Source organism: Chrysemys picta, chromosome 7 (genome assembly GCF_011386835.1).
Source record: "Chrysemys picta bellii isolate R12L10 chromosome 7, ASM1138683v2, whole genome shotgun sequence".
NCBI lineage: Eukaryota > Metazoa > Chordata > Testudines > Emydidae > Chrysemys > Chrysemys picta.
In genome coordinates this window covers 53,366,905-53,377,081 of record NC_088797.1, presented here as the reverse complement: position 1 = coordinate 53,377,081, position 10,177 = coordinate 53,366,905, and the positions used below count along the sequence as shown (strand labels likewise).

General features: G+C 47.7%; 1 protein-coding gene across 10 annotated transcripts in view; it reads right to left on the bottom strand.

Annotated features, from left to right (window-relative positions):
- Positions 1–8,862: 8,862 nt before the first annotated feature.
- RHOA (ras homolog family member A) overlaps positions 8,863–10,177 on the bottom strand; it is a 73,402-nt gene continuing 72,087 nt past the window's right edge. For all 10 annotated transcript variants that reach the window (XM_065553182.1, XM_065553176.1, XM_065553177.1 and 7 more), the window contains one exon: positions 8,863–10,174. In XM_065553182.1, the coding sequence (XP_065409254.1) occupies positions 10,001–10,174 (174 nt within the window). In that variant the 3' untranslated portion in view covers positions 8,863–10,000. The remainder of the gene's footprint in view (positions 10,175–10,177) is intronic.

Genomic DNA, 10,177 nt, shown 5'->3' with positions numbered 1-10,177 from the left:
TGGCACCCCTGGGCTGAATCCAGAAGCCCGAGCCCCACCACCCCCAGAAAGGTGGGGAATTCACACCGGCCGCCTGCTCCTCCGGCGTTTCTGGCTACAGAGGGGGGCAAGGCCCAACCCCTGCTGGTGGCCCCAGGGAAGGGGCCACCTCTTCCCCTCCTCCCAATCACCGACTAGGAGGCTGTGATGGCAGGAAAAGCCCCTGGTGGCAGCATGCAGTCACGGTGGCCGCATTTGAGAAACACTGGGCTAGGGACTGTGTGAGACTAGGCAGCAAGTGGGGTGGCACCCAGTTAAGATTCAACAGTTATTAACCTTGTGCTGTGGTGACATGGATGCAACAAGCCATTCCCCTGACTAGCCATCGGCCCAGTCAGAAGTTGCTGTGTGGCTGGATCCTGCTTGGTTACAAAACTATGGTGGTGCTCTGAATCTACACTGTTTCCCCAGGGGCAGGGAGCAGATGGAGAATAAACAGGTTTGTGAACCCTGGAACTCCGTGTGATGCAGGCCAAAAGGAATCAACGAAGATGAAATGCCACTAACTGGAGTTACTTTTGTTCCTTTAAACTTTGCCGTGGGAGATCTGGGTGGCAATTAGCCCCTGGCGACTGAGTCTCTGGATTTTGGTGACACGTTTGTGTAAACAGACCTCTCCCTGTGCTGTGCAGGCGCAGGCTCAGTACACTCAGGCTGATCTGCTTCCTTCCCCAGCACGTCAGTGCCTGCAGGCAGTAAGTGTAGTGGTCTCACTTGGGAAAGCAAGAGAGCACCTGCTTGTCCCCACTTGCCCAAAGTGGCCCCAACCCACAGCTGCTTTGGCAACTCGCCAGGCTCATCAGGGCTGCACCAAATTTGCATAGACAGGAAAGTTCATCTTTAATCGAGAGCAAGAGTGTGCCTGAATGGCTAACCACCGCGGTGGGAGGTTTCCCAAGCCCTCCAGAGCCCCAGCATCCCAGGACACTTGGTGTGGCCACAGCCATCAGTGTTGCAAGTGTCACAGGCACACAGGCACCAGAAAGTAGCTGAGTGGCAGAGCGGAGTGAGGGTTTGTGGCTGTGAGAGAGCTCTGTGTACACACAAACACTGGGGCACAAGAAACAGCTCAGTTTGCAAAGGCCAATGCTTGAAAGTTAAGAAATGCCAGATTTAAGGTTGTCTGTACAGCCCCCTTGGGGGCATATGCTTTGTGATAGGCTAATGGTGATGGCTACAGGGTTGCACAGGCCTATTGCTGCAGGATTTGTGTCTCATCCAGTGCACAGTCTGGGCGGGTTCAGGAAACACTTAGCACTGAACGTGTGGACCCTTGCCTTATTTACTGCCACCATTCAGATCCTGCAGGGAATACGGTCACTTTCATTTCCCCGCTGGCTTTGCTATGGCCACACATCACAGCGGGAGCTGTGAGCTAAAGTCAGCGTGGTGCACTGATGTTACAGTCTGTAACTCTTTGGCATCCTGTCCCTCACTGGAATCCTCAGCCATAAGTCAGGTGCCTGGGCGCACCCTGCATTGCATGGGAAGACACAGGCACCCAAGAAAGGGATCCTCAAAAACCAGCACGTTGAGCAGGGAGCCATCGAAAAAAGTCAGGAGTGAATTGCACTTAAGCAGGCTCAGCCCTTTCTCATGAAACACCAGAGAGAGAGACCTGACCCTATTCCAGCCAGTATCCCCGGGCACGCACCTGGGATGTGGGAGAGTTGTTTTCAACCCCCTACACTGCCTGATCTGTAACAGGAACTTGAACGTGGGCCTCCCAACTTCTGGGAATGCCCCGCCCACCAGGTTGTAGGGCATTCTGGGGTGGGATCTCTCAGTCTCGCCCATTAAAGTTTTGTCTAAATAGTTCAGCATTCCTTGGGGCAGAGCAAAGGAGAGTGTGTGCATGGGCGAGACACTGACCTGTTAGCCCCGTAGCAGGGCACTCACTCAGGCTGTGGGGAGAGAGATTCGAGTCCCTGCTTCAGCAATATTGAAGTATTTATTTGAAGTGGGAGAGACCGAGAAAACTCCACCCCAGAATGCCCAGGGATCAGGACACGCTCCCAAGACGTGGGTGACCCAGGAAGTTGCAAGTTCCTGGTCCAAAGTAGGTAGAGTGAGGATGCAAACCCGGATTGCCCACCTGCTAGGTGAGTGCTGCAATCACTAGACCCTGGGGGATTCTGGGACCCTACAAGCTGTATGGGCTCGACATGCTTAGAGCACACCTACCAGACCAGGACCCACTGGCAAGAGAGGCAGGGGATCACCTAGTTAGAGAATCTGGCTGGGGCAAAGTCATGAGACAGGGCTCTAAGCAGGGGCGGCTCTACGTATTTTGCCGCCGAAGCCACGGGACCAGCGGACCTCCCGCAGGCATGCCACCAAAGGCAGCCTGACTGCCGCCCTCACAGTGACCGGCAGGCTGCCCCCCGCAGCTAGGGTGACCAGATGTCCCAATTTTATCGGGACTGTCCCAATATTTGTCCCGGGTCCCGACCAATGACCAAACAAGCAAAGGCTCTGGAACCCGGAAGGGCTCACGCCCTCCCCCCCCCCGCGCCCTCCCCATCCTTCCCCCATTGGCTCCCTCCCCAAATCCCCATCTCTTCCCCAAGCACGCCATTCTCCTCCCTCCAGCGCTTGCGGAGGGAGGCCCTGGAGATGCAGGGGGAGTGCGGGGCCGGGGTGAGTGAGAGTCTGGCCTGGCCCCGAGCGCAGGCAGGACTCAGTTGGGCAGTACCTGGAGGAAGAGTAGAGGGGCGGCCCGCGGGGCCAGGGGCGGCTGTTCTCCCCACCTGGGCAGCAGGACTCGGTAGTAGCTGCTGCTGCAGTTCCTACTGCCGCGGCCGGAGGAAGCAGCCATGGTGTTCGGCGGCTGGCCCGAACCCCCCGAGCCCGGGCCTGTTGCGGAGACCCAGCAGCACGCACGCTGTGCGCACCCAGCCCCTGGCCAGTCGCGTCTGGGCTGGCTACCCAGCTGGTGCAATCCCGCGGGCGGCCCCGGAGTGGGGGCAGTAGGCCCCAGCCCCCCTGTCCCGCTCGGGAACGAACGGGGCTGGGCTGCCGATGCCACTAGGATCCCTTTTCGACCGTGCATTCTGGTAAAAAACCATACACCTGTCAACCCTAGGAGGGGGGAGACTTCAGGAGCAAACTGTGTTTACATGAACACATCTACTCTCCTTAGATATCCAGAAGACAGGAGATGTGTAGCTCCAACTGATCAACTTTGGCTGGTGTTAGGTTACAAATCAGTACTACTGAATGCAGGGGTAGTGAAATACTGTAATCAATGTTGTTGTCTTTATTGTATGAGTAAAGGGGAGCAGCAGAACTGTGCTTAACCTGTCCTGAATGAGGGGGTCACCCTCAGCGGAAAGGACCTCATTAAGCCTGGGGCTCAAATGTCAGACCCCTGTGAAAGCAGAAAGGGGTGGGGACAGGTGTCCCAGCCAGGAGGTGTGGACTCTCCCTAAGGGTCCCTGGTCTGTTTTAACTTGTTCCTCCCCAGTGTTCAAAGAGAGAGCTAAATAGGTTTCATGAGGAGTCTTTTGTTATGTTAAATAATAATTGCTTTACTAACATCTGAAATCACTTGTGATGGGACAACGTTTTAGCCTCCTAAGAGCTGAAAATCAGTAAGAGACTGACCTGAAGAGGTCACAGCAGAGAGGCAGGAGGCAGCAAAAGGTGACTGATGGGCAGCTGACCGGAGCGGCTGGCAGGGTGGCCAGTGGCAAGGAACAGCAGCTGATGGAGCAGCTACCAGAATAATGAGTGGCTGGTGAGGCGGCTAGTGGAGAGGAATTGCAACTGGCAGAGCAGTTAGCCAGAGCAAGTGCTCAGCTGGTGGAGCAACCAGGTGCCTTCTTCCCCAGGTAGGAGGTGAACTCACACAGATGCACCTCTGAATCCTGGGTCCTCTCTGACCAATGACAGCCATGCTGAGTGGGGTGTGGTGAGGGAGCACAGAGGGGCACAGAAAAGGAACTTTTGGTTGTAGCACTCAAGAACATGAGGTGAAGACTCTACTCTACATGCTCTGGGGTCAGTGTCCTGCTCACAGTCTTATGATTATGAATCCTGTTGGGGGGCAAGTTTATGTCTTGAAGCAGGAGGGTTTGTATTAACTGGGGCTATTTTCAGAGGCGGGCTTTCCAAAGCCCCTTAGTGATTTTCAATGGCACTTCTGGTCCGGTTACAGAAAAGCTCCCACCTATTATAGTTTCATAGAATTGAAAGCCAGAAAGGACCATTAGCTCATCTAGTCTGGTCTTCTGTATGTCACAGACCATTACATGTCACCAGTTACCCCTGTACTGAGCCCAAAGACTTTTCAGGCTCCTGAGGTCAGAAATATTTTATTCTAATTGTGCCACAGTTTACCTGGGGAAAAATTCCTTCCCAACCCCAAATCTGGTAGTCAGCGTGACCTTGAGCTTGTGAGCAAGACCCACCACCAGTCATCTAGAGAGAGGATTCTCTCTACAACTTCAGACCACTTATCCTTCCCCGCTGATGTCCCATCTGGGGTTAATACTTGCATGATGGTGACCCCAACACCGTCCCAGTCCTGAATTATCTCCAAAATATGTGTTCTGCATGGCCCAGCCCTCTCCTGTCCAATTCAGTTATTAGAGGACCATTGCCCCTTTAAGGGATCAATATACAAGAGTTTGCTACTTTAACTGGAGTTACCCCAGCAGTTCAGTTTAAATAAACTTACTTAAGCCAGTGCTATGTTTAAACTAAAAAGAGAGATGTTTAAGTAAGTACAAATATAAGGTATTCTAGTCAGAAATGATTACAAATTAAATAAAGCTAAAACATATTCTAGCAGCTAAAATGTAATAAACTAGACTTGGTTCAACGTTAAAATCCTCACCACACGTTCCAGCAACAGGGCAGACCAAATTCTCATGTCAGAACTCCTCCTAAAATCCAAAGGCTGGTTCCTTTTTTTCCCCCCTTAGGTAAGAGAGAGCGCAATAACACGAAAAAGAAAATACCTAGGGTATTTTTGCCCCTCACTTTTATAGTCCAGCTACCCTTTGAAATGCATTTTCCTGAAGGTCAGCCCCTAGTTAAGTTCCTTTTTACTGTGATGACAAAGACAGTCTCATGCTGATGGAGATTCCATGTTGGTGTTTGCTAAAATGCAGATTGAGCTGTTCCTGCTCCCTGCTGTTGAGGAAGAACAGGCACTAGACTGGTGATTGCCAATCAACTTTGATGACATCTGGGTCGAGGCAACAGCTAGTCCTTGAGAAACAGGTTTACCTCTTTCCCAGACTTGTCTTGTAAACACATTTCAGTCATAATTTCAGCATATGTTCAGAGCTTTATAATGGTGTTATACACATTTCACCACATTATTGATCAGTGAGTTATTAGTTTTCAAATGATACCTCACAAGGCATATTTTGTACAAAGAGCATTACAGTGGTGTGTAGGGTGTGAATATATGGGTGCATTTAGCATCTAGATCTTTAATAAAAATTAAATAGCATTGAACTAATCCCTACAGAATCCTGCTAGAAACAGCTCCACATATTGATACCCACCATTACTAACTACATTTTGAGAGCGGTCTGTGAGCCAGTTTTTAATGTCTTGTTAATTCCATATAACAACACTTTGATTTAAAAAACTTGTATGTGGTACCAAGTCAAATGCCTTGGAGAAATCCAAAGTATATTGTATCATTGCAGATGCCTTTATCAATCAGACCTGTAATTCTGTCAAAAAAAGACAAAAGGTTTCTTTGACAAGCCTTATCTTCCATGAAACCAAGCTAACCAGCATTATCAACAAATAATTAGATGTTAAAAATAAAGACCAAAATGAACTCTCATTATTTTATCCAGGATTGATGTCAGGCTAAATAGGCTGTAGGTCCCAGGGGCATCCCTTTTACCTTTTTAAAATATTGGAACGACGTTGCCAGTCCTCTAAACCTTTGGCATTTCCCTTCTTTTCCAAGATCTATTAATTTTTAACACCAGTGGTTTAGAGCACTTCTCAGCTATTTCAAGACTCTTGGGTGCACAGTGACTCTTGGGTGCACAGTATCTGGGCTTTTGATTTTAAAAGGTTTGAGTTTAGCCAATGCTGCCTCACATCTTTCTTTGTTACAGATAGTAAATTTTCTATTCCATCCACATCATCCTCTGGGATGGATACATCCTGCTGCTTTGTTCCAAATACAGAACAGAAATAGTTACAGTGTATAAACCAAGAGATTTTTTTTACCCCAACTAAGCTCTTGGCATCAATACTATCTTGTTGCAATGAGGTTCAGTCCTGTCTCTGTAACCTTTTATCACATTTAAATTTGTTGCCTTTTGATTTCAGCATCTGTCTCTTTTTTCCACCAAAACCTTTCAACAGGGAAATAAGAAACAACACATAGCCCAATGCCAGGAAACTTGCATGCTCATATGCTTTGTGTCAGTTAGGATCAGCACATCTGACTGTCTCACATTCCCCGCATTTAGGAATTTATTTTGTCTTAATGCTGCTGAGGTCACTGTGAAGGGTTTGATGAAGCTGGGGTATGTATTGGTTGGAGATGTCATGAAAGACTTAGGGAATGTTGGAGTGCGTTATTGACAGCATTGTAGGCTATATGAAGGTCGAAAAGAATCCACGAGTCTTTCCCCTTACATTATGGGGTTAGGGGAGTGTATCCTACGCAACCGTACCTGACTAAAAGGAATTTTTGTTTGCTCCAAGCGTAGTTTTTCATAGGGCTTTGGCATATCTCAGTGCATAGCTCCCCTCAGTCAGGGAGAAAGAGAGCTGCACCCACCTGGGAATCAGAGGAGGAAACTGTGCTGCTGAAATGACTCCTAGCTCTGTCAACCCTTCTGAACCTATGAACACATCAATATATGATGAGTGCCAGCTTGGCCAACACCAGGGATTGAACCGATAAGCTCCAGCACTAAATGCATGAGTCTTTGCAGCTTGTACTCAGCCTAAGACTAGTCAAACTCTCCTCCTCTGTAGATCGGCACAGGGGGACCAGTGTGCACACAGTGAACAATGGGTCGCACAAGCAAACTAACAAATGACTGAAATGTGAAAACCATGGTGTGAATCAGCAGAAAAGAATTGGCAAGTCATGTGAATCTGGGTTGGTCTACACTAGGGGCGGGGGGGGATCGATCTAAGATACGCAACTTTAGCTACGCGAATAGCGTAGCGGAAGTCGAAATATCTTAGATCAAATTACCTGGGGTCCACACAGCGCGGGATCGACGGCCGCGGCTCCCCCGTCGACTCCGCTACCGCCGCTTGCTCTGGTGGAGTTCTGGAGTAGACGGGGAGTGCGTTCGGGGATCGATATATTGCGTCTTAACGAGACGCGATATATCGATCCCCGCTAGATCGATTACTACCCGCCAATCCGGCGGGTAGTGAAGACGTACCCTCTGTTTCTTCTCACTGTGTGGATCACACAACCATCCCTTTCCCCACATAGATCAACAGCAACTTGAATCCTTTCACTTCAGATCCCTAGCTTCGACCCACTAACAGTTTTTTTTCCTGTTAGATGCTAGGGTTCTTTGCTACAATGACACAAGTTCTCTGCTAATATGAGAAGGGGGGAAAAGCAGTGTTTTGCAGCTCTTCCCTGTCTTCTACATGGGGGGGGAGGGGGAGAAGGAAGTTATTGCTTTACTAAATTGCACGGACATTTAAACAGCACTAAAAGATGAGATTTGAACTCCTGCTCTCCTCTTTCCTGGCTTAGGAAATTTCCTTAGGCTACAGGGATGGATGGTGAAGGAGTTAAGAGTCGGTCTGTCTCAAATTAGAGTTCAGCAGGTTTAACTTGGTGCCTGTTTTCCCATCAGGGAGAACAGTTATACAGTGGTCCATCGACAAATACTCCCACAGTGTAACTGATCTCAACACATCCTCACACGAGAAGCAGCAATACGGCCACAGGCCAGGCCCAGACATGTTTTAGGTTTGTTGCAAGAGGGGTACAATGAAAAACGAGACAATCCACACACACAAAAATTGGTTATTTCCGAATTCTTATTATTCTCATTATCAATATATTTTTCATCAAACCACCATGAGTGCTGTTAGAATTGCTCAATGTTTGCATTCTGCTTTAGGTTTTGCTCTTTCAATGAAATTTTTACACTTTAAAGGTTTAAAGCGCCTGTTAAAACTGAACTCTGTAACCCAGTGTTAACATACTACCGCTCTCATGTCCATATACGAATACAACGAGTATGGCACAAGTTCTGTATCTACAGGTCTCCCACACTCCTTTGTGGCACAGGGCACACAGCTCACACATACCATTACCAGATGCTCCAGAGACAGGGGGAACATCAAAAGGAAACTGCCCGGGTGTAAGAGGTACATTCTGTGGGTAGCACAGGACACACTTGACAACACTCATGCATGCTGCTGCTGCAGGGTGTGCACCCAACACCCTTCCTCCTACTGACACATCACCTCTTGCTATACTCTACTCACATGCGCAAGAAAGTAAGTGAACTTGAACTGTGGCAGCAGCTAAGTGTCTGGGAGCTGATGGTCTAGTTTGAAGGGTCTTTCACAAGAGATTCCTTAAGGGACAGAGTTTCATTTTTGGGCACTAAAGAGCAGGGAGAAGACGCTGGAATTCAATGGTTGGGCTCTGCCACTCTCAGAATTTGCTGCAGGCTCCAGCGTGGAATCCATTGCTGCTAAAGATATTCAAGTGCCTGGATGTGCCGGGTGAATTTCTGACGTAGTTCTATCAAAATGAGATTTTTGTCTGAGCCTGTCAAATGCAGGGCCTAAGGGCAGCTGCATAACGAATACCTTGCAAAGAGGAACACAAACACCAGGATACCGGGAGCTTAGAAAACTGCCTTTATTCTATTAGTTGTTGGAAAAAAGAAATAATACAGAAAAGAAGAGTTTAGTTGGCTGCAGATCAGCAAGAAGTTCACAGATGGGAGTTTGGCCACCAGGTGGTAACCAACCAATACATAAAGAACTTGCATTTTTATAGCCTTGAGCTGAGTCCAGCAGGTTAACTTAAAGCTTCTGAAATGTTCAGTTGCCTTGAGTGTGAATAGGCTGCCTTTCCCTGGCTCCTAAGGCAGGTGCTGGACGATCACAGAAAAAACCTCTTCCTGGGTGCAGAGATTAGAATTTATACCATACAAATGGGTCAGACACTTACAAACAAACAGGGAGGTGGGGGAGGAATCAGCTGCTTTCCACTCACCTTTATTTTCAAATAAACTTTCTTAAAAAACAAACAAAACAAAACAAAAACAAAAAAACAGAAAAACCCTACTCAGGGATTACAAGTAACAGTAGTAGGAAATCCAATTATACAAAAAAATACTACACTGCGGCTGGGGCATATAGATTTATTTTTGGTACCATACATTTAAGTGGCACTAATTAAATGGTAACTAAAAGGTAACTAACACGAAACTACAGAACTGTCACTTTTCATAGCTTGATGGGATCTGTTATTTCAGGGTGGTCACAGTTTCAAACTATCGTTTTACACCCAATGTAGCCATGAAAAAACAAATCTTCCTAAAATGTGAAAGCACTGGCGTTATTCTGGACTCCACATACAGCCATGTAGCTCTTGTACCCAATTTGAATGGTACACTAGTTATAAAATAGTTACAGCCCAATTCTCAGGGTTACCAGCTTTTTCCTCTTTCTAGAAAGAAGCAAGAAGTTAGAGAATTGTCTTCAATTAGTGCCTGGCACATCCTGCACGTGCAGACATTTGTTAAAGGAATGTTGACGTTACTTGTGTGCACAGATGAATTTGATGCAGACTGTTATAAAAATCATAGTTGGCTTCTAAATATTGGTAGCAAGATGATTTGATTTTTAAATCTCTTAAGTAAATTATTATAGATAAATGAAAAAGGCCAGTAATCATACACTAAGATTAATAAACAGCACTTCAAAATTAATCAAGTGCAGGGTGCTGCCTGGGCCGTCTTCCCTTGGCCATGCTTTACAAGAGAAGGCAGCCAGATTTTTTCTTGCCACGCCGGGCTTGCAAAGCAGCTCTAGTGGCCATTTCAAAAACCTCCCTCACACCGTCTTTGGTCTTTGCAGAGCACTCCATGTACCCGAATGCACCAATGCGGTTTGCCATGTCTCTGCCTTCTTCAGGTTTGACTGGCTCCTG